Raw genomic sequence first — 25,215 nt, forward strand, 5'->3', positions numbered from 1 at the left:
AAAAATACTGCAAGTAAATTTTTCAGCTCTAGACTTGGGTTCAATATTATCTACACAAAAAAGTAATTCTCCTCTAGCAGTAAAATTTGATGAGCCAGCTTATAGTAAACAATTATAACGTACAAGATTTGCCAGCTACTGGTCCCTCTTACAGTGTTAATATTGCTGTGCTTAAAAAAATAAAATCACAACCTTAAATAAATTGATTTGTAAAATTCTCAGAATACGATACCCTGGAGATTCAGTTTAACATCTATACTTTTTTTTTTATTTTTCAGAAAGGAAAATGATCTCTGAAGTACGTGGGTTCAACATAATATATATTCTATACTAACAAATAATTATTTATTTCATTTCACATAAAAGTACAAAATTACAAATTTCCTATTTCAGTGCTTTATCTTTGAATCAGAATGCCAAGGTGTGATTGTAAAGACAGAGACTAGAGCAAAAAAAATCATTACAGAAACCATGAACTGTTTAAAAGCTATATGAAAACCGACAACAAATATAATAATGTAATGATGACATTATACATTAAGACCATATGTAATACAACAAGTCTTCACTGGGGTTTGCATAAATCCCATTTTTGGAGTTGAATGACTGAGAAACTTGTTTTACTGATTTGAAGGTCTGTCTCTGTAAGTTTATTCTCACTAAAATAAAGTATTTGAAGATTAATGAATGGGAAAAGAAAGAAAGTTTTTGGCAGATACACATTATGTCTCATCCCACTAAAATAAAATACATAATTCTTGCAATACTAAAGATTAAAAGAATATAAATGTTCAAGAAGCCTGTACTCAGTTTTGCTCAGTATGTTCCCTTTAAATACACTGAGAAATAAGGTTGGACAGAACAGCTTAAGCTGCTATAAAATTAGTCTACATAGACATTTTGCTATGGTTTCAAGCCCACAGTAATGTCCTAGCAGGCCTTACACACTAATCATTTTACTCACATTAACATTCAATTCTACTGTATGAAATATGTTGAAGAAGATGAGCTCCAAAACTATATACTGTTTAGACATGACGGCAAAGGATCCTTGATCTAACTGTGGGACTAAGCACATAGTTTTAGTTCAGCATAGTTTTGTATTTGAATTCCTGGGCCATGTAGCAAGCATCTCTTCATCTGGTTCTTCTCCCATGGGGAGAAGACCATACTGGGACACAGATGTGGGCCAAGGACAACTACTGAGGTGTCGAGGGCTTCAAAAAGCACAGAAAAATGCTTAACTTGAAAAAGTCTAATGGCATTTATCACAATATACATAAAAGAAAAAAAAAGTCAATTGGATAAAAGAAAAACCACCACCCTTCTCACAAAGATCATTCAGCTAAAGGTGGAAAAAGAGGTTTTGACTGCAACCACGAATTATACCTTGGCTCAGACACAAGCTATGGTTATGATTTTATTTTAAATAACTTAGAATTAAAACTTTCAGCCTGTGGCTGAAAAATAGTTATTAAGCTGACAGTTATTAAAACAGTGCAATTTGTAATGTCTGGCGGGTTCCAAAAATTGTATTAGATATTTGTGATCTATGCTAGGACATTTCCAGAGAGTGTTATGAAAAGAGTGCAAAACCTTCTTTGGATTGCCTCTTTCTCTTTTTACCTTGACTGTGAATGATTCTGATCTACATCTCTCTTCTTCAATGCTCCTAAAGATTTCCTGCTGTTCATCTGAACTTCTTGATACTTATCTCACAGTTTAACAATTAGAGATAGTGCAGACAGAAATTCTTTTGGACTATAAATCTATTTAAACATTGTTCCATCTTTATGATATATATCTCCTTGTCTCTGTTACTTTCTGCTTTTCAGTTTTTGTGATTTTATTACATTTATCACACTTATTTTGAACTCTCCTTCACCTTCCAGATTCCCTATGCTAGAAAATCTGCCCTTGGTCTGTTTAAGGAATAATGTCTAGACACAAAATTATATTAATTTATTTCAATAATTCTGTATTAACATCCTCTCATTCTCATTTGCAGCTCCAGAGGCCTACAGAACCTGCAATATTTTACACTTCAGCACAGTCTGAATTCCCTGGACTGCCCATATATAATAGGCAGTTGTACCTTCAAATAAATCTATAGACTTCATTCCAGGATTCAGAACTATTCCTTCTTCTAAGGTTCTAGTGACATGAAGCTGGTCAATCTTACTGACATTTTTAATATATCAGCCACCTAAGTTATCATGGTTGTCCACACCCAGCATCAATATTTCACCTTTTAATTCTGCTTTTTCTACAAATGATATATTTTTTTTAACGATGCTTTTTCTAGAAAGGATATCACATTCATGTTTACTTTTTATAGCATATTTTTCTTTCTCAACTGTTTCAGTAAATTATCTCAAAATTATTTTAAAAATATTGCTTCTTTCTACTATGGTTTCCATGTCCTCGCCTACAATTCTTTACAACTGCTATGCACACAAATATACATATATATGTAATACTAATAAAACTGTACAACTCCATATATTACAGAATTACAGAATCACAGGGGTTGGAAGGATCCTCAAGAGATCATTGAAGCCAACCACTCTGCCAAAGCAGGTACCCCACAGTAGATCGCACAAGGAGGAATCTAGGAAGGTCTTGAATATCTCTATAGAAGGAGACTCCACAAGCTCTCTGGGCAATCTGTTCCAGTGCTCCGCCACTCCTACTGTAAAGAAGTTCTTCCTCATGTTAGTATGGAACTTCCTATGTTCAAGTTTTAGGCCACTACTCCTTGTCCTACATTATAATTCGCAATTGCCATTCAAAACTTACCTGAACGTTTGCTCCTGTTTTAATTGCCTGGCTTGATGTACTTGTTCCGGCTGACTTAAGTAACTTGTGGATTCCAGGAAAATGACCCTGGAATATGGCAAGAACACGTAAATACTACTTTTTACTAGCAAGATGAGGAACAAAATATAATTTATTCTAATTTTTAAATGCTTGATAAAGAAGTGTACTGTTTTCAGCTTGCAGTACTTTCAAAATACTACTAAAAAATATTTAGTAGTTTGGTAAATTCTTCTTGATTTAATAACTTAAAATAATTTGCACAATTTAATAATGAAAATTTTAAAGGTTTTGTAAGCATGTAAATCCTGAGACGTGTATTCCAGATTACTGAAAATTATTTTAAACTGCTACTTAATCAATACTACAGATTGATCTGTTATCATAGGAACGTTTTGCAGGACATGTCATTTTATGACAAGGAAACCAACTTTCTTTCAAAAAAGCTGTTTAAAATAAAACATTAAAAACAAAAATAATGTGCATTTCAAGACAAGCAATACTGATATTTTAAGTTGGAAATAATATTCTAAAATATAATTTATGCTACATAATTCACAGCTTTTGGAAATATCTGATATTTGCTATATATTTGACACAAAATCAAAGAGGCTCATATTTTAATTTGCATTTTTCTTAGATAATACTACATCATACGTGTAGTTTTAAGATTTTTAGCCCTCTTTTTGGTAGAAGAGCTACTTTATTGATATCACAAGTATATTTCCTAGTGTTATTTGCAAATAAGCAATACTACCCCTTGTGGAACAGTAGATGTCTCTAAACACTGAAAAAACTATTCAAAGAAACATTTTATTGTAGATTACTGGTTAAACTGCGGCCCAAATTCATAATTACTGTAAGTGGTTGTCATGTTGTTGAATGATAAGTATAACATTAAACTACTTAATCACTTTAATTTATTATGAGAGCTATCCAAATCATAGAACAGATTACAGACAGTCTCAATAACCACCTCAGTGACTGAGAAAAAAAGGCAAACAAAACAAATACGTTCTGAGCAGAAAGATGAGTCAACAGGGAAGATGACAGGCATGGATGAACAGGGAACTTTTCCTCAGGCTCCAGGAGAAATAGAGTCTATCTCCTGTGCAAGAAGGGATGGGAAACTCGGGGATAGTACAAAGAAGTTGTTAGGGTATGCAAGAAGAATATCAGAAAGGCAAAAACCCATCTTGAGCTCAACTTTGATGCTGGACTAAAAGAGAACAAAATACATTTTTACAAATATATTAACAGTAAGAGGAGGGCTATTTCCATCCTTTAATGAATGCAGCAGGGAATGTGATCACTAAAAAGAAGGAAAAGGCTGAAATTCCTATGCCTTCTTGACATCTATCTTTAAAAGTCAGATCAATTATCCTCAAGGTACTCTATCCCCTGATGTGGATGTCTGGGATGGAGAGCAGAATAAAACCTCCACAGTTCAGTTGGAAACAGTTAGAGACTGAACTGTCACAAGCTCACGGGCCTTCACCCAAGGGTGCAGAGGAAGCTGGAAAAGGTGATTGCCAAGCCATTTTCCACCATCTATCATCATTCCTGCTGGAGTTTCCAGAGGACTGGAGGCTTGCCAGCGCGACTACCATCTACAAGAACGTCATAATGAGGATCTGGAGAACTACAGGCCTGTCAGCCTGACTCAGTGCCAGGAAAGGTTATGGAGCAGACCATCTTGAGTGAGATCACATAGCATGTGTGGGACAACCAGGGGATCAGGCACAGCCAGCATGGGTTCATGAAAGGTGGGTGGAGAACAGAGTTAAATTCAGCTGGTTACTGGTAGGAAGACCCTTCAGAGGGATCTGGCCAGCCTGGATCACTGGGTGCAGGCCAATGGGATTAAATTCAGCAAGACCAAACCTGGTCCTGCACTTTGGCCACAACAACCCCAGGCAACACTACAGGCTCGGGGAAGAGTGGCTGGAAGACTGTGTGGAAGAAATGTATCTGGGATTGATGGTTGATGCTCAGCTGAACATGAGCCAGCAGTTTGTCCAGGTGGCCAAGAAGGTCAATGACATCCTGGCTAGTGTAAGTGTTGTCAGTGGAAATAAGGAAATGATCATCTCCCTTTTCTTAGCTCTGGTGAGGCCACACCTTGAGTACAGCGTTCAGTTTTGGGTCCCTCACTACAAGAAAGACATTGAGGCCCTGAAGCATGTCCAGAGAAAGGCAACAGAGCTGGAGAGGGTCTGTAGCACAGGTCTTATGAGGAGCAGCTGAAAGAACTGAGATTGTTCGCTTTGGAGAAGGGAAGGCTCAGGGGAGACCTTATTGCTATTTACAATCACCTGAAAGGAGGTAGTATTGATGTGGGGATAAGCCTTTTCTGTATAACTAGCAATAGGATGAGAGGAAATGTCCTCAAGTTGCACCAGGAGAGATTCAGGTTAGATGTTGGGAAATTTTTCTTCTTTGAAAGAGTAGGCAAGCACTGGCTGCCCTGGGAGGGAGTTGAATTATTGTTCCTGGAAATGTTCAAGAAACATTTAGATGTTGTACTGAGGGACATGGTTTAGTGGGGAAATATTGGTGATAGGGGCCACTTGGGCTGGATGATCTGGAGATCTTTTCCAACCTTAATGATTCTGATTCCATATGATTAACACATAGGAGACTTATGCCACATTGGAGTATTGGAGCACCAGTGGAGCAATGAAAGCAATCCTGTCCAGATGTCTATACCATAACAACACTGTGGATGGAAGAGAAATTTCATTTGCAGCCTATGGAGAACATTGATCAATGAAATAAATTTGAAAGTTATGGAAAATGGTTCTTGTAAATAAACGAATTATAAGAACTGATGTTTAAAGATTAAAGACGAAATACAGATCACATAAAGAGACTTATAAAGAGTCACAGCATTCTACTCCTTTTCTTATTAAAAAAAAAAAAAAAAACCTTTAATTCTGCATTTGTTACATCTATGATGAACGCAAATGAAAAATTAGATTAACTGATAGAGATGCAAGCCTCAAGGCAAAAGTATGTTCTTTCTTTTGCATGCTTAATAATTTAAACAGCAGGATAAAGAACATTGGGGGAAAACAACCAACTATTAATTAATATAGCTTGATTCCCTATAGAATTCTGCTGGATCTCAGCCAAACATAAAAATACAAGCAAAGTTCATGAACTCCATTTGATTAAATCTCTAACTTTATTGCCTATACTGAGATGGATTACAATTAAGGCTTATTCATCTTTATTTATGATGATAGCTTCCACTTCACAGTACTTGTAACAATTCTGATAATGTAAATCCGTATAATTTAGCCTGAAGGTTTTACATTTTTAAACAAAATATTAAAAATATGGAACAGTTGATAAAACAGCATGAACACTAAAGACTTGTCTTTATAGCACTGTCTACCTGAATATGCCATCAGTTCTGAAGGGATTAGTAACATTTAGGACAACTTTCTTCAACTCATAACATGGAGATTTGCATTTTAATATAACCTATAAGAGAACAAAAATTTATATAAATGTGAAAAAATTGCAAAACCCCATACATTGGAAATACTACCAGGAGAATATTACTAAGAAGAATTTAACCACTGATGACGATATAATTTACACAATTTAAATATTTTGCTGCCAGTAGAGTTAAAGCTTATTACTTTTTAAACATGTTTAATTTCCCCACCTTCAAAATGACAGCACATGAACATGATCAAGCTTTTCTCATGTTCTCTTTCTTTATTCCTGCCCCAACCATACTTTCTAACATCAGCATCTATTGCTATGGTATAAAAAGTGTCATGTAAGAAAGGAGAATCATATAAACTCCATCTATTTCAGAAAAGGATTTATCCAGATCTGCTAAAAGAATGTTTGATAACAAATGCTGGAAACTATGACTATCCCTGCTCTATTTCTAGGATGTATCTTAAATTTAAAGACTATCAAAACAAAAAAAGTTCAAATTAATTTGCCAACATCTAAAACAAGTTTACATCAGACAAGTAAAATCATTAGGATAAAGAAGCATATTACCACCTTTTCAAAAAAATTTCCAAAATCATTCACATGCTGAAAGAGATCCAGATTTATTTTCAGAGCAATCTGTGCAAAAAAATTTAAAATTTGAGATCTCTGTGAGATTTACACCCTTACATATCTCAAATATTCCTCTAGGCATTTCTCTGCATATACATAAGCTAAAATTGGAAACTTGAGCATTAATAGATCAAAGGTTAATGCTGATGGTCACTCACCTTTTGATTCTTACCTCAGGTCACTTTTGACTGATACAACATACATCGGAATAATATTTTTTGTGACAATAATAATTTTACACGGAGACTTACAGCAGGTTCAATATGCTTGACTTCAGATTTCAGGGAGAATGTAAGTGTGGCACCACCTATTCCACCCATTCTCTTTGAGATCAGTAGCAACACTGCTTCAGCAGGATGCAGAAAACGACTTGTGAATTCCACATTTATAGTTGTTTGACTCCTAGGCAAATAACAGTAATAATTCTTTGAATAATTAGGCATAAAACTATAATTCAAGAATTACTCTGAAATATCATTTCAGGAGCATATTTTAGAGTCTTTGAAAGGGAAGGTGGCACTTGTTTCTTCAGAAACACTTCGCTGTAGTTCAACCTCCTGTCTAAAAGCATTTTAAACATTCTAATAAAAGAACTATATAGGTTAAAAAAAAAGAACGATAAGTCCTTACTGCTTTTTACGTCTTCAGTGTGTAACTTTATTTTTCTTCCCACACACAATCAGAAAAAGTTCCCTCATATTATATAATTGCCCTAGGCCAACAACTGATTTACTTTATGCTCCCTTATTTGAATGCAATTTTGTATGTTAAACAGCTAGACATCCTGCTGTGTATACTGTGAGGCAGATCTAGAAGTTTTTAATAAAATCCCCAAGACTGAAATAATTGAGTAAAAGAACCTTAAAAATAATAAGTAAAGTTGAACAGCAAAGAGATGGAAAAAAAATCCAAATAATCTCATGTAAACAATGGATCAAGTTTCTGATAGGAAAAGGGTAAAAATAATATGATTTGCATTAGTCCTGCGATTAAGCAAGACCAACAGCAGTAGCTGAAGTTCACACTTTGAAGCACTCAAAATCACTCTATAATACCAAGATTAGCATTTCTAAAAGCAAGAAAACACTGAGTTATAGAAGTATTCTGCCTTTCTATCAGAGAATAGATCAGAGTATAAAGAGTTTCTTCTAAACAGAAAAACAGGCACATTTTTAAAGTTCCTAGTAGAAAACCACAAAATACATATCCAAATGTCTGTTGACCGGTGTAACTTTCATTGTAATGTCAGAAATATTCTATATAGTTCAAAAAAATTTGAAGTAATAAACAATATGAAAAAGGTTATAGAAAGTCAATAATCTACAAAAAAAAAAAATCCTGCAATTCTGTAAATTATACAAGCTGATAATATTCAAATAATTCTTCAGAGGAACTAATTAAAACATATATGGGAAAAAGTTGCATTTGTAATGTACAGACCTGTTTGTTGTTTTTCTGGAAGAGATAACAAATATTAAAGTCAAAACAAAACCTCTCCCCACCCCACATCAGCCTTCCCTATTAAATGATTAGTAGCATATGAGCAGCCTGAGGGGGGAAAAAAAAAAAGAGAATTTAAATATAGAAGTGCAGAAAAAATCTGTGTCATTTATCAGTCTTCTGCCAACTGGGAATTCTAAAGCACATGCAAACTACTGGTGGTGTGTGAAATATGCCCATTACGTACTGTGAGTACACAATCACAGGTAAGTGGTGAGGCAAAGGACTTGTAACAGAGATCAGCAAGCCATGTGTTTATTGGCATCATGTTAATTTACATTTATTTCACAACTGTGGTAAGAACAGCTGCTTTCTCAAGTGAACTCAATTCATAAATCCTCTCAAGTAAGTTGAACAATTACTGTGAGGGCATAAGTGCTATAATTTGATGGCAGTAGTGACATAATTTGTCCCTAGATTACTATTGCTATCAAGGAAACGTTCCAGGAGGTCTTCTAATTCTGTCATATGATGAACACAGAAGAAAATAAAATTCTTACTGAAAACTGCCTTGGGATCTGAAAACTGGATTGTGGTGAACACAAAAGTAATATCTTAAAAATATTTTGAGGAATATCAGGAGAATCTCCAAGCCTTCAACATGCAAGATGAAGTGAAAAACAGCCACAGTATTCAGAGACCATTCAGAGAAATATGTGACATTTTTTAACATTACATTTTTCTGTTAGTTCTTATTTGAAAAAAAATGCTAAGAAAAAATGAAACTTTCCTGGAGGTTAGTGGCCTTTCTTGTGGCAGGGGGGCTGTATCTTGATGACTCTTGGGGTCCCATCCAACCCAAGCTATTCTATGATTTTATGACGCAAATCAGCCTCACAACTCACCAATAACATAACATTATTCACTTTTCCTCCTGCATACATTTATAATAGTCAACCCATTTAATACTGAAAAGTTGATCAACGTTTAAGAGTACTGTGTTTGTGTTGAATTTTGAATTTGACAATACTATTGACAAGTTTTTCTTCTTCGTGGCTTATTTTCATTAAAATGCTGACCTTTGCTTTCAGCCTCCATTCCATTTCACCTGCAAAGCAGTATCTTCAATGGACTTGCAGTATAAACTTAAAAACTCTCAGCAGGCTGCCAAGGTCACTTCTATATATACCCTTCTATACCGTTACAACTTCAATACTTACACAAGTAGTGATATTGCTATATCTGGTCATAAGCCCTATTGCACAGGAAAAGCATAATGCATGGAGTAAACAAAAAAGAAAACACAGACACATATTTTGAGTATTTCTCGTACTAAAAATGTTAATCTAATGTTTTCCCAAAATTAAATTTAACCTCATGAGTGGCATCTTGGCTTGTGTCAGAAGTGGTGTGGTGAGCAGGACTAGGGAAGTCATCCTGCCTCTGCAATGTACTCAGCATTGGTGAGGCCTCATCTCGAGTACTGTGTTCAGTTTTGGGCATCTCAGTACAGAAAGGACATGAAGGTGCTGGAGCAGGTCCAAAGAAGGGCAACAAGGCTTGTGAAGGGCTTGGAGAATATGTCCTTCAAGGACAGGCTAAAGGAATTGGGCTGTTTAGTCTGGGGAAAAGGAGGTTGAAGGGAGACATGCTCTCTTCAAATACCTGAAAGGTGAATGCAGCAAGAGTGGTGTTGGTCTTACTGGTGACAGGCGACAGGACAAGGGGAAATGGCCTCAAGTTGAGCCAGGGAGATTTTGCTTGGATATCAGGAAAAACTTCTTTACAGAAAGGGTTGTTAAGCAGGGTTGTTGGAATAGGCTCCCCAGGGAGGTGGTTGAGTCACCATCTCTGGATGTGTTTACAAACCATTTGGATGTGGTGCTCAGGGACATGATTTAGCAGAGGGTTGGTAGAGTTAGGGTAGTATGGTTAGGTTGTGGTTGGACTCAATGATCTTTAAGGTCTTTTCCAATGGGAGCAATCCTATGATTCTATGGTCCTATAAATCCCATTCTGTGATTCGTCTGGCTCTTATAGCACTAAAAACTCATTACTTACTTAGGGGTAATGATTACAGTGTTTCCTTCAGGCAATGAAAAATCATCAGCATCTCTTCCTACAAGAGTAGCGGTGTATGCCAAAGTTTTAATGCTCGGGTTTTTCAGACGAATCTATCACAAGAATAACAACAAAATCATCATATTTTCAGTCAATTTTTAAAACATAGAAACCAATTCCGGAGCTACCTTCCAAAATATGAATGAAGGATATCACAAAATAAGACAGTACTTCAAACTACTAGGCAGATCACTTTTCTCCCTAAGCAGTGCAGACATCCCACATACTTTTAGACCTCAATTTTTCTGAGTACTTTTTTTGCATTGTACACTGCATGCCAATGCCAACTGTTAATCTCTGATTCTCTTATATCTTCATCTCAGAAAAAATCCTTAAATTTATAGATTTTTTCTGTGCTCACAAGCAAAGAATTAAAACAGCAACAAGAAGTCAGGATCCCAATCCTGAAGAGAAAAAAAAGAAAAAGAAAAAGAAACAATTCTTTCCTCTTCTACATTTAGTAGCAAAATGACATGAAACTCATTTCTTTGTTGTGGTATTTACAGAATATAATAATATACAGCACGTTATAACTTGATGCTTCTACAAATCTAAATTCAGTAGTATCAGTACCTGTTTAACAATGGTTGCATGGAGAGCACCTGTAAATCCTATAGTCTTCGTAGGTAAGTAGTGAGGAAGGTTTTCAAATAGGTAGACACACAGAATAAGCATCATGATTGGGTTTGGATCACAGATATCCGTGGCCTAGTATTGAAAACATACAAGAAATAACAACCACATATTAAGTTAAAATTTGCCTGACAGTTTATAAAGACAAAAAGATGCAGAACAAAAAAATTAAGATAAATTCTTACAATACAAATATTTGCAACCTATTAGTAACTGATATAGGCTCAGAGCTCATATGAATAGCAATCTTGTCAGTGTAAAAAAAAATACTATTTCTTGAAGGACACTGACCTGCTCTGCTAATAAACCTATGCTAAAAATTAAACCTACCTTTTTTCCTCGCACTTCAGCAAAAAAAACATGTTTATTTTATTATTTAGTGAAGGATAATAAAAAAAGCAAGCAAAACCCATTAACTGAAACACGTATTTTTATCTTTTAAAAAAGATTTTTTAATCTTTCAGCTTACTATGTAAAATGCCATCCCAAGTACTGCTAAGTACAGTTTTGCAACTCTGTATGAACACAATCCAACTAACAAAGGATTACTGCAAATTTCTGCAAATGCCAAATTGCTATATACAGGATTACTGAATCTTAAATATTTGATTTAGAAAAATGAATTTAAAGGGCAAATGTAGAGCACGTCAAAGTCTTAGTCTTCAGTGTCTTTATTGTCTCATTGTTGAGAGAAATAGTAACTCTTCCACTATCACATGAACTTTTCATTAAGTCTGATCAAATAAAGAAAATGGAAGTGTCTTCCCACGAAAAATACAGGCAGAAAATACCTAGCCACCAATTCAAACAAATTCCTAAATCAAGCTAATTAAATTAACTATTTTTAAACTTCTTACATAGAATCTTAGAATGTTATAATAATGTTGCCCATAAACTTTTACAATTCTGTCTAAATTCTCTCCTAAATTAAATATCATGTCCTAAGGAAAAATGCATATACTTGAGCAAAGATTTAAACATCAAACTACTGCATTAGCATGTAAACCCTCTAAAAGGTGCCCTTTTTCATTTGAGACATTTTATTTGAATTCCTTATATAACTGAGGCTCATTTAATACAGTAATACTTTGAAAAAGGCTCTATGCATTCCCACAAGCAGAGTTTTATAAAGAAGGCTTGTAACGTAGGTTGAAAATCAACCTATGAATATTGAAAAGAATATGAAGCAGTCATACTAGAATAAGGGCAAGTCTAACTGAAATCTGCCAGATGAGAGCAGATTTAATAGTATGGAGAAGATTAATAACAAATCAAGAATAAAAACAAACTGTTAATTTTTTGCAATTTCTGAAACTTACCCTCAAGACATCAAACAGAAAATGAGGATGTCCTGAAAAGTGGTAGATAGTAAGCCTAAAACAGTCAGCTCAATAAAGCAACTCAAAGGGAAGAACCATACCTATGCGAATTCCCAACAGAAACTTTGAAATCAAACTAAATATTTAATTCTCATAATTTTTATTTATTTATTTATTTATTTTATAACTACTGCTACTCTGCATTGTCAATATTAATGAAGAGTTTAGGAAAAGAAATTAGTTGTATTAGTCACACAGGCTGGAAAATGGAGAAAACTTTTTTGCCACTTTTGGACTATTTTTGGAAAGTAGGAGAGATATTTAGAAATTTCCCACTATCACCGTAACTCTCTGAATTACGGTTGCTTTTTTGTTGGTTTGTTATTTCCTCCTAGTTACTGAAAGTTTTGTATTAGAGAACATAGTCCAGCACTTCTAAGAACCAGCTAACTCAACTCTCTAAAAGTTCAAGAAGAAATAAAAGACTGTGTGAAAAAGTAAATATCTCTTCCAAAGGACAGAACAAGAATGGGTCTATCTTCAAGTTTTGCAGAAAGGCTCTTGTTCTTCTGGTTAATTCCTCCCATAGGTATAAAAAAAAAAAAGCTTTATATTTCAGCATCAGAGCACAAAAGCAGCTGTAACAACACTGAAGAAGAATCCACATGATCTGAACACTTACAGATTCCCTAGGAACATCCCTAATCTGCCTCTGCCAACAGAGCAATTGCTAGTGTGAAAGGTATAAGAAATTCGGCAAATATAAAGTGGTCTTTCCATTGACATAATTTCTCTGATAGTGGAAATTAGTGCATTAAGGATTTGAAATTTTGGGCAAAAATTTCAAACTCCAGGGGAGACACCCACTTCCAACATGACATAAAAGAACTCATTAGTTTAAAGCAAACATCCAAAGAAAAAGTTTTACATGAAGAAACTAAGTGCAGACTAGTGGTTCATAACATAGGCCAAAAAGTACCGCTTAGATCGTCTTCTCCAATGGTGGCTACAAACTGATGGTTAAATGCAGACACTTAGAAGGTGACTACACATAGACTTCAGTATTTTCCCATCCTGTGTACAAGACCAGCTGAACCACACAAGACTTCTGTCTACTTTCTCTTCCAAGCACATGTATAGTCTCCCTTAAAATCAGTGTAAAAACAGTAAAGGCAGCTTAAGAGAACACTGTTCTACTTATGTTCTGTATACCTGAGAGAGAAGCAGGAAAAAAGTGCATAAGCTAAGTTTTCTTAATGGGTACATTGCAAATAAGTACAGTAACACCAAGCATTTGAAATAACATTCACATCCATCAGCCTACTGCATTCTTGCCCAATACAACAAACAATTCTTTGGTTTTTCAAAGATTCTAGAGTACACTAAGGAAAATAATTAAAGCTCACAAGTTTTGCTTCATTTCTATACAGTCATCAAAACAGCATTCCCATCACAATTTCTCTGACAAGAATGAACCTACACTTGACATAGAAGTGGGAAAATATGATGCTCTTTCATGGTCACAGATGGGTGCAAACAATTCTGAATTTCAAATCAGAAAATTTCAGAATAAACTGGTTTCTAAGTTTAAAAATGTAAGGAGTCTTTCTAACACAGCTTTCCTAGCGTAGGAAAAGCTTTTTTTTCTCCTTATTTTTTTCCAATTTGTCAGAAGTTACCCTTCATCTACTACAGAAGTGAAAATAAAAGTGAGGAATTATAATGAGTGAACTTAGCAGTTTTTCTCTTGCTGCTCCAGGTTATGACATATCATGCTGTAAAAAGATGATTGGTGTCTTGAATGAAAGAATCTTGGTAAGAACACACAAATCTAGAAAGATCAATGAAACTGTAGTTCTTACAAACTTGGGAGATAAATTGAAGGCACAGGTAGATGCCAAGGCACAAGAGGCAGCTGTTCTCTCCACAACAGGGAGCCAAAGGAAATATAACAGCTCCAGAGAAGAGGACAGCCTGTTCCATCCCACCACTCCACCAGAAGCAGGCCAGCCAAGAGCAGTCCCAGTCCTAGCATTGCACACCTCCCTGGGGATGGGACCAGGCCAAGGCCTGGCTGCGCCATAATACTGTGGGTAGGCCCATGGTGGGGCAGGGCAAAGCTGAGAGAGCTGGAGCCAGGCTGTGCTGCAACTGCCCTGAGGCGACACGAGGGCCTGGACAGCTGGGATTGTCCCTGGGGAAAACTAAAGGGCAGACAGCACTGGGGTGCCCTCCAGGCTTTGAGAGTAGTTAAGTTTAAGTTACTTCTGACATGTCAGCATCTTTGCTTGATAGTCAAAAATTTTGCCAATACTGTTAGAACACTTTAATTTGCTAAATCTAAGAAACAAGAGTATCAAAAATAATCCCAAATTAGGACACTTTCAGCAGGAAGATGCATGTATTTAGTTGCTTTTATTGCTGGAGAATAAGAAATTTCTGAAGTACTCTTTGAAAAACATGTATGAATTCTGGTAAATCTATGCACAAAGTACTTCTTATATTCTCTACTGTTTTTCCATTCCAGAATATTTTGATTGCAGAACATGTCTTAGCTACAATTAAAATGCACACCTTGAATGTCTACTATTGACTGATTACATAGCCTTGTTTAAGTTCTTAATCTGTACAAAGAACTTTCCCATCTATAAGAACATGAATACCTGAAAAATGTGGTGAACTTATTATATTATTACACTGTATCTGAAAATACACTCTCTAAGTGCATTAAGGTGCATGTCCTGGAGATCTTCCATCTTTTTCTTATGAGGTATCAGCTTCTGCCTGCTTTTATTATTAAAAGATGAACCAAAGCATGCCTTTATTTTGAAGACTGCATACAGATTATCTTTTTACGGTTCCTGCCAGTCATAAGTCTGTAAAACAGTCAATTTTCTTGGTTTAGCAAAGAAATTTATATGGCATAGTAATGCCATTTATAACAGCATATATGTATCAGGAGGTGGGAATAAAAAAATAGCTAGTGCAACTGGAAAATAATAGGGTTAGTTTTGCCCTGCTAATCAAATGGAAGGAAAAAAAAAGTGGTAATTGAGCTTCCTTCATAACTTTGTTCACACAGCAACTTTACCCCTGACTTCTAATGCTATTTATTCCTTTGGAAAGTTTCCTTATGTGCAGATAAATGCTACATGCATTCCATTATGTCTTCTGGAATTCTAACAAGCTCAATGTTTCACACTCACCCCAGCCCAGCACAGTCCCTGACATTCAGTTTATTCATGATGGAAGATGCTCCACTCATCAAATCAAGAGAAAGATGAGACTTTTTTAGTTTTTACTAATTTTGGTAAGGATAGTATTTTTAATCAATAAGGGAGCAAAAGAGAAAATGTGACAGTGAATCAGACATTTTGAATAGCCAATACTCCAGTAAATAATACATACAACCAGAATATAGAAGATAAAAATGTGAGTCCCTGTAAGAGTGTAGTCTTTTAATACAGCCTTGCAACAGTTAATTACAGGCCGTAAGTTTTGTACCGAATTTACAAGGCCTCAGTACAAGCATTTGACAAGCTTCCTCTAAATTTTCTTGACTAGCTTACAAGATCAGTCTTTTTTCACTTGGTTTAGCTGTGATGTCAATATCTTTAATAGATGAGACGTCTCTGGCTAATCGGTTTTACTTTTGCATTTGCATGGTACTGGCAGCAGCCATGACTGTGAAGAGCTTGCAGTCAGCCACTTAAAGAAATACAGATTTGGAGCTGGACAAAACTAGTTTTATGTACAACAAAAATGGTATCTAACATATCTGAAGGGCATCATATACATAATATTGACTGTAGGCCTATGGGAGAAAAGAGATTTGTGACGTGCTACCAAACATATAAAAGTAATTCTAATAAAGGACTCCAGAATCTGATGGATTAGCGTTACTCACACCAGCAGCCCAAAGTTACTGACTTACTCGTGTATAAAAGCTGTGAAAGAATTCTTATGAGTCATTATGATTTAGAAAGAGAGACCTAAGTGCTACCAAACATTTAAAGAATTTATCATTTTTTTAATGTTCAACTGCATTATGTTAGATCTTCAGTATATTTTTTCTATGTTGCCTTAGAATGTTAACAATAAAGGCATCTCACTCTGTCATTTTGTGATTTACAATGCCCGAACTGACTTGATCTTTTTTTATCCAGCTAGTTACACATTTACAGTTTTACAAATCAAGAAATTATGGAAATTACTTGTAATTAAATATATTTATATGAAGAAATATTTTGGTTTCCATCATATAGTATAACATGAAATAAAACTAATTCAGTAAAATCTCATCTCAATTTCATATACATTGTTATCATAAATGTAAAAAATAATAAAAAAGTATATAAGTACTGATCATACAAAAATATTTACCTTTACGTCTATAGTCAGACTGACTGCATGCATAGCATTCACAAGTATCAAACAGTTGTGCAGAAAATGTGCAGGAGTCCTTGGATAAGTGTACATCCTTACAAAGTGAGAAGCAATCTAGGGAAGACAGAATTTAAACTTTTCATATTCTACAGAGCAGAACTACAATGTTTGCATTTTCAGTCTTTCAGAAATCCATAAGATCTAAGTTTTAAACTAAAATTATCAATGGAGAATATACCTAGAGAAGAGAAAAGAAATACTGAAATAATGATTCTATACTCCCTATATAGAAGCCAACATTTCCAAATGAACTTACATTAATATTGGGCTCTAGATAAAACTTGCAAGATATTAAGAAGAGTTCTTACCAAGAATGGACAGTAAGCTGCTATCTGTGCTGCCAATACCAGACCATCTAGAAGATCCCGGTCAAAATTTACTATCCACCTCATCAGTGGTACTTTACCTAGTTTAAAGATAGAGTAGGTTGAATTAGGTCTCTCCTGATCTCTCTTCTGAGATGACTAATTTTATTCTGGGTAAATAAGATGACTTCCAGAAACAACCGATTAGAGGAAATAACAGAAAAAGGACTCATGCCATGTTCAGATGTAGAAGTTTCCAGGCATAAATTTCCAGAGCCATTAAATTTTACTCTCACACTCTGCTACTGGAGTATTTTAGAGTATTCATTACAACTGGAGGGAAAGTAGATAACATTAACTTAACTTAGCTGTAAATGTAGGTACCTAAGCACGTAAATTATTTCTATTTTTATAGACATAAGGTTCATACACAGCTACTGAAACTAACAAAAATATACAGGAATCATTTTCAGTTGCAACATTTAAGTCAGAAGGTTATATTCAAAGTCATATTGTTTGTCACTTAAAAACTCAATGTCAATCAAAGCTAATAGTTTGACCTTCAGCATAGGTCATTACTTCTATGTTTGGGTTTTCAGGGCTTATGCTTCACGAGGTTACAATTTTTTTTTTTTAATTATTTCTAATATATTTGTTTAAAATAAAATTGATTAAAGTAAAGAAAGTAAATGAGTTATAAGTACTTTTATTTGAAGCAGTCTATATCTTACATTTATCACAGCATTTAAACAGTGCACATTTGTTTAACAATAACAAACCACAGGAAGAATAGTCATTTGAAATGTCCATTTAAAAACTCTCAATTTCAAAAAACTCTTCAAAAATATGATTGAAACTTGTGATGATCTCTGAATTACTGATACTACTGACTTACTAATAACTAAATGTTTTTAATCACACAATTACTGGTACTTTGCACTCCAGGTAATACGCAGTTTTTAAAGCATGAACACAGAGGAGAAGATAATTATTATTTTTTTTTAATAATCTGGTAACAAATATTCAAGAACTGAGTCACAACTTCTTTAATCAGTTATCTGCACCTTCTTCTAATTTCCACCACAAATAGTTATTCTTTAATTTCCTTTGTTTTCCCTACTGTTTAAAGTCTGAGCTTACAAATTTAGGGAACACTATGGATTTCAGTCACCAGCAAGGTTTATAAATGGTCTGGGAACGTGCTTCTCACACAAGATAATTCAGATAGCTTTAGTTTCACTATACATTCAGCCAACATACCAATTACAGTTTACCAACCTTGAAGCTTCCTAGATTGAAAAATAGCTACCAATACATTATGGAATCCAGGATGAACTGACATGTTACGTACTACACACAGATCTTAATGTTATAATACACAGAAATGTCTTTTTTCAAAAATGCTACCACTAAAAAGAGTTGGTAAGACTGAGATACTATGACAGTAGTAGAAAGATGTTAAGAGCACTCCACTGTCTTCATTAGAAAAAGAATTTGGAGACTACAGTAAGTGACACAGAAATAATGTAAAACAACAAAAGCATAAAATGTTTTATCATGTTACACATTTCAGAATTTTATTTCAAGTCTGTCCTTATTAAGAGCTATGTTCTACAAGACACTGCCTATGAAAGCAGAGGTACAAATTGTGCATGTTTTAAAAAACTCTACAGAAAAAATCCTGTAAACTAAATGAAAGTCCAAGAAAGAATGAAAGTATAGAATCTCTATGTATTTAGAATACAATGGTTCAATTCAGAGACCAAGAATGCTTAATTTTTTGCTCTCACAGACTACGAGATCCTATCCTGTAGATATTAGCTCCGCTTAGTGTTATAAAGGATTTTAAACTTGAGGCAGTATTTTGGGAGTACGTTTTATTCTTTATGAACAGCAACCACCAAAACCACACTGACTAGGAAAGCAAGCAGGCTGCTGTAACTTGAAAGTCACTGAATTTTGTAACTTAGCAAACTTTATTCACTCCTAAATATCTCTAAATGCTGGCAATGCTGATGTAATCAAGTTTGTTATTGTTCAAAAGCCAGGCCACAAATCCATTAGCATTCCAACAAGATAAAAAATCCAGATCTTAAAATAAGACAGAGTGGTAACCATTTTACATAGCACTGAATATTCAGAATGGCTTTCTTATACTAACACTTTGAGTTTATATCTCCTCAGTTGCCTGTACCTAGTTTTGTTTTAGATATTTTAGTTTCAAGTTTTAGTTTTGTTTTAGATGCAAAACTGCCTCTGGTGGCAAGGAAGAAGCTAGAGATGATGCTGATATTGTCAGATCACAATATGTCACTATCAGCACATTTAATCCCAAGAAATTTGGTTAAATCAAATTTGCAAATAACTACCCATTGTTACCTACAGGTGGCCATGGAACTCTTTATTTGTAGCAGATAGATTAGTTGTAAGTTTATAAAATTGTTCTACAGGTGCTGTATGTATTATGCTCAAAACTAAAGAATGAAACTAGCCAAGAGTCAAATAGATGAAACAAAATAACCATAGTAGAAATCATTAGAGTTAATGATGATTATATTATTAGTGTGTTCAGATGGAATCCTATATTAATGCAAAGTAAGGATATCAAATAACAATCTCAAACAAAAAAATAATTCCAGGAAAGTCCATTTTTAAAGTATTTGCTTTAATAAAATGAGCTAGGGGGTTGGAGCTTGATGATCCTTGAGGTCCCTTCCAACCCAAGCCATTCTTCGATTCTAACTAGCACACAATAGAATTTTATCAGACTTTGACTCTGTATGTCATAGAAGACTGAAGTTCTTAAAGAATTTTAAAAGATAGTTCAAGAATATCCAGAAGTAAAATTTTGATGTCCATATGCTTTGCAGTAGGGGGTGCTGGCTCATAATGGTCCTGCTGAGACTCTGACTTCAGAAAGCAACGCTGCCATTTATGGAAAAAAAGGGGAAATTGTGCTATCAAGAAAACACTATACATCTAAAACAATCTTATGACCCACTGCTTGTAATAGCAGTCAACTGGAAAAGTTGTTTATTTTGCTTCATGCTCACATTAACTAATGTGGGAATAAAGACATTTGGTCTAACTTCCAAAGCACTACAGCTGTGATGTTATTCCTGCAAAATACTTCAACACAGGGTGCTAGTTATTATTTTTAACTGCTAAAATAAACACTACAGCAGTGAAAAAAAGAATGCATCAGAACATTCAGTAGGAAAGTAATTAGATCATTACTAGCTGTTTACAAATATAAAAAGCTAATTCAACCTATGACAAACTCCTGGCACAATTCTAAGCAAATGTTGTATTTCTTAGTTCTTTTATTCATTTAGAGAATACAGATGCCTCAGCACTTGGAAAAACTTAAACATCTAACACTTCACAACAACTGTTTGCAGACACTTTGCATACACACATAGCTTTGCTGAGAAAGTACAGAACAGGTTGCACAGGCTTACTAATATGTGTATGCAAACTCATCTCAAATTAACTCTGTGACATTGAATACTTCAGTTTGAGCTTTCTGCAGCATTATGTTTTCCTATTCATGCTCCAAAGTGACTTCAAATATGATTTCAAAGAAAGAAAAGATCAGGAGGTTACTGAGTTTGAAAGCCAGTGGCTGCACAGTTCTACCTGCAATACCCTTCCTGAAGCACCTCCCCTACGAAGACAGACTGAGGGAGCTGGGCTTGTTCACCCTGGAGAAAAGAAGGCTGTGGGGTGACCTCATTGCAGCCTTTCAGTAACTAAAGGGAGCCTACAAACAGAAGAGGAGTCAACTCTTTACAAGGGTAGATAATGGTAGGACAAGGGGAAATGGTTTTAAGTTGAGGGAGGGGAGGTTTAGGTTGGATGTCAGGGGTAAGTTCTTTACTATGAGTGTGGTGAGGTGCTGGAACAGGCAGCCGGGTTTGGAGGCTGTGGATGCCCCGTCCCTGGAGGTGCTCAAGGCCAGGTTGGATGGGGCCCTGGGCAGCCTGGTCTGGTATTGAATGGGGAGATTGGTGGCCCTGCGTGTGGCAGGGGGTTGGAGATTCATGATCCTTGAGGTCCCTTCCAACCCGGGCCATTCTGTCATTCTGTGAAATAGTATTATGAATTAAAAATTACATAAAATATGTTATATAATGCATTAATTAGAATTTCACAGTTCTTAAGCAGTCTCTTTCCTTCCAGATAGCCCTAAGGGGTTATTTTGTTTACTTTCATTGGTAGAACTTCATCTGTAATTGTTTAAATAAAAGAACTTTCTTAAAAATTAAGATGATTACTCTCTTTCATTCTCCTAAAAACATCGGATTTCTTCTAGAACATTCCACAGAAGAAAAAGTTATTTAAAATGATGACCCAAAGCCTCTATCTTTCTGAAGGAAGTTTAACTAAATTCAATTTAGACTTACATGGAGTTTCCTTTATTGTAGTTATTTCATTAATAAGAAGAGAAAGAAAATCGAATATAATTTCTATTCTAAATATCCATGAAATTTACTTCCAGTAAAAAAAAAAAAAAAAAAAAAAAAAAAGTTCCTTAAAAGCGGTTTAGAATGAAAACTTCATTTTACAGTAAGTTTTCAGATCTAAATGAAAATAATCAATTATAAATGTATTAAGGAAAAAGAAAGATTTCACTGTGTCAGATTTAATTTTTTCCTACAGTTTAACTGAAACTTCATTTTCTCAAACTGAAAACTCAGGACTTGAGTGTCTTTGGTAAATCTGAAGGGAAAGACACCAATTATGAAAGCTAACGAAATGTATAATCTCTCTCTGTAATCTACAGTAGAAATAGAGCACAGCTAATATGCAGCTTAACATCTGAATTGGGTCATTATTAATTTAAACTAACCTCTTAAACTCAATTTTTCTAATTTCTAATGTAGGAAAAAATAATTTCATCTCAACTTCTTGGTAAATTTCTTGCAGCTCTTTCAAAAATAAGCAATGTAGTAATATCAATTGTCACTAGCACCTATATAGATTTTTCTGTCTTTACTAAACATTTCTTTCACATTGCTACAATTCTCTGTGCGGCAGCAAAGTGCGCATGGGAACAAAGCTGGCTGGCAAAACATTTATTTACTTTTTAACCTGGATCGTTTACTTTTTAACCTGGATCACTTCAATCCAGTTCACTATGCCGCACAAAAGTGGCTTGGCCATATGGAAGCACATTCTTTGAAAAACATTTCTTAAACTACAGCATTATAATGTAAGAAAATCAGAGCATTTAAAAAAAAAAAAAAAAAAAAGGAAAGAAAGAAACATTTTCCTAATTTGGTCTAATTAAATATTTATAAGTGTTTTTGTTGTTTAACCCTTCAAATATCACTGAACTTAGCTCAAAAATAGTGAATAAATTAGAAAAGATAATGTAAATTATTTTTTCTAATTACAACTGATCTAGCAGAATACCTGCTAGCTAATCCACTAACATAATTGTGTTACTAAACATAATTACTCAATTTTAGTAGGAATAAACAATTAAAATCAGAAGCCTTACTCAGAAAAGTACCTTTTTGGTAAGTGAGGGAAAAAAAGCATAAACTAGTGCATATTTAAGATACATATTCCCAGCCACTGTCATAGTAAACATATGTGTCTTGTAGGCATGATTCCTGTTATTTGCTAGCTGCTCTACTACAAATTTTGAACACACATAGAGTAGACTAAAGTATCAGGTATGCTCTGAATCTTCCCTTTAATGAAGGGGTCTGAGACAGAAGGCACAAATTAGGAGAATAATCACGTGTTTTCCTTCTACGTATAAACTATCTAGTATGGGAAAACTGCAGACTTAGAGCTATGGAAAGAAGAGACCAAAGGGAAACATTAAAATGATATATATAATACAAAGCATAAAGTGAGGAGGAAATATGACTTTCCCCTTTTTATTTATTTATTTATGTATTTATTTAAATTCATGTTCACTTCTTTAATTCATCAAGTCTCTGAAAAACAAGATTATTTTGTTGAGGAAAAAAAAAAACCACAACTGTTTTGGAGTGATTTTAACTGAACAAAGTTGTACATTCCAATTTTTGAAATTCCAAAAATTTTTCTCTCTAACCTTTGCTCCTTTTTTTCATTTCTCTCTAAAACCTAACAAATTGAAAAGCAAGAGTTAATGGATTCCAAAATCATGCCTTCTGAAGTGAGAACTGGGGAAAAAATAACATGAAACAAAACAAAATAAAATGCACAGAGGAAAAGAAGTATGTGTTTTAATTACTATACTGGTAATAGCCCTAAGTAAATGCTCCAGAGAATCAATTTAGAAACAAAGAACTTCACTTCTTGCTCTTGCTGGTGAAATGTTATCTCACAATAAAATCACTTCCTCAGGATTTTCAGAGCAGATGCACTGCTAAAAAACGTTTTCTTGTGCCTGAATGGAATTTCCTCTACTCCGATTTGTACCCATTGCTTTTCATGTTTTCACTAACCATCACTGAGAATATTCCATGTTCTTTACTCCCCAAATGGGATGTTTATTAATCAGTGATAAGATCACTCCTGAGCCTCCACTTCTCCAGGCTGCATACTCTCAGCTCTCTCAGTCTCTTTCCATTTGTCAAATTCATCAGTCCCTACTTCGTTCTTCAGCCCTTCTCTGTACTCTAGCATATCCGTATGTTTCACATGCATTTGATCCCAGACTGAACTCAGCACTCCAGATATGACTCTCTAGGGCAGAACAGAGAAGAATTATCTCCCTTGACCAGCTGGTGATGCCCTTCATAATGCAGCCCAATATGCTCTTGTTCTTTTATTGGCCAACTCGTTGATGGCTCATGACCAACAGTGACCTTCAGGACACACAACTTTCTCTGCAAACCTGTATTTTAGCTAGTTGGTCCCCAGTCTGTGCTTTTATGCTGTTAATTTCTCTCCAGGTGTGGGGACATGAAATTTCTCTTCTGTTCAACTTCATGCATTTTGTCCTATTTCTGCAGTTTGTCAAGGTCCAGCTGAGTGGCAGTACCTATCTGATGCATGAAATTTGCTGAGGATGCACTACCGTACTATCACCAAAATCATTAACAAAGACAATAAACAGTACTGGTCACAGTATTGAGCATTGCATAACTAATGACCTCCAGCTACACTCTGCACTACTGACCATAACCCACTAAGTCTGACGGGTCAGTCTAATGCCAGTTTCCTGACTGCAAAATACTTCGACAAACTCAAGATAAACATCTACTGCTCTCCAGTCATCCACCAAACTAGCCAAATCACTGTGGAAGGCAAACAGATTGGTCAAGCATTATTTCTTTTTTGTAAATCTATGTCAACTACTCCCAGTCAATTTCTTGTCCTCCATATGTTTGGAAATGGTTTCCAATATTATTTGTTCTAACACCTTTCCAAGAATCAAGGTGAGGCTGATTGGCCTGTAGCTTCTCAGATCTTTCTTCCTGCAGAAAGGAGTGATAGTTTCTGCCAAACTTCAGGATGTTCCCCTGGCTGTCATAAACTTTCCAAGATTATTGTGATCTTGACATCAGCCAGATCCCTCAGCACTTCATGGTGTATCCCATCAGGTTATATGGATTTGTATTTGTGCAATTTAAGTGCTCCCTCATCTGATCCTCCTTCAACAAAAGTGATTATTCATAGCTCCAGACTTTCCCACTCATCTCAAGGGTCTGGGACTTCTGAATACAAGTCTTACCAGCAAAGAGCAAGATAAAGGAGACATTGAGTAACTTGATCTTTTCTGTATTCATCTTTCATCAAGTGATCTGCTCTATTCAGCTGCAAGAACAGCACATAAGATGACACCAGTTCATACTAAGGCAGTAAAAGTAGAAAGGGTGTGAAGAAAGCGAAGGCTGAAACAGAGGATGCAAAGACATACTGAAGCAGGTCACCTGTGGAACAAAACAGTGTATGATCATGCAGTTAAGCACTATTAAAATACAGAGGAATAAGATTATGATTATGATCTCCATTATTTGTCTCAATTTTCTCATTTTTAATTATTGTAATTTTTTGCAAGGGAGATGGAATTAGAAGCACAATAAAAGTTTCCTAAT

General features: G+C 35.0%; 1 protein-coding gene across 1 annotated transcript in view; it reads right to left on the minus strand.

The window, feature by feature from the left end:
• CFAP47 (cilia and flagella associated protein 47) overlaps positions 1-25,215 on the minus strand; it is a gene marked incomplete at both ends in the record, with an annotated part of 263,453 nt that overhangs the window by 160,117 nt on the left and 78,121 nt on the right. The window contains 8 exon segments of the mRNA XM_079549119.1: positions 2,800-2,886; positions 6,218-6,306; positions 6,847-6,931; positions 6,933-7,007; positions 10,408-10,520; positions 11,041-11,175; positions 16,803-16,919; positions 17,174-17,271. Of these exon segments, the coding sequence (XP_079405245.1) occupies positions 2,800-2,886; positions 6,218-6,306; positions 6,847-6,931; positions 6,933-7,007; positions 10,408-10,520; positions 11,041-11,175; positions 16,803-16,919; positions 17,174-17,271 (799 nt within the window).

The sequence above is a fragment of the Tetrao urogallus genome (genome assembly GCF_951394365.1).
Source record: "Tetrao urogallus genome assembly, chromosome: 1".
NCBI lineage: Eukaryota > Metazoa > Chordata > Aves > Galliformes > Phasianidae > Tetrao > Tetrao urogallus.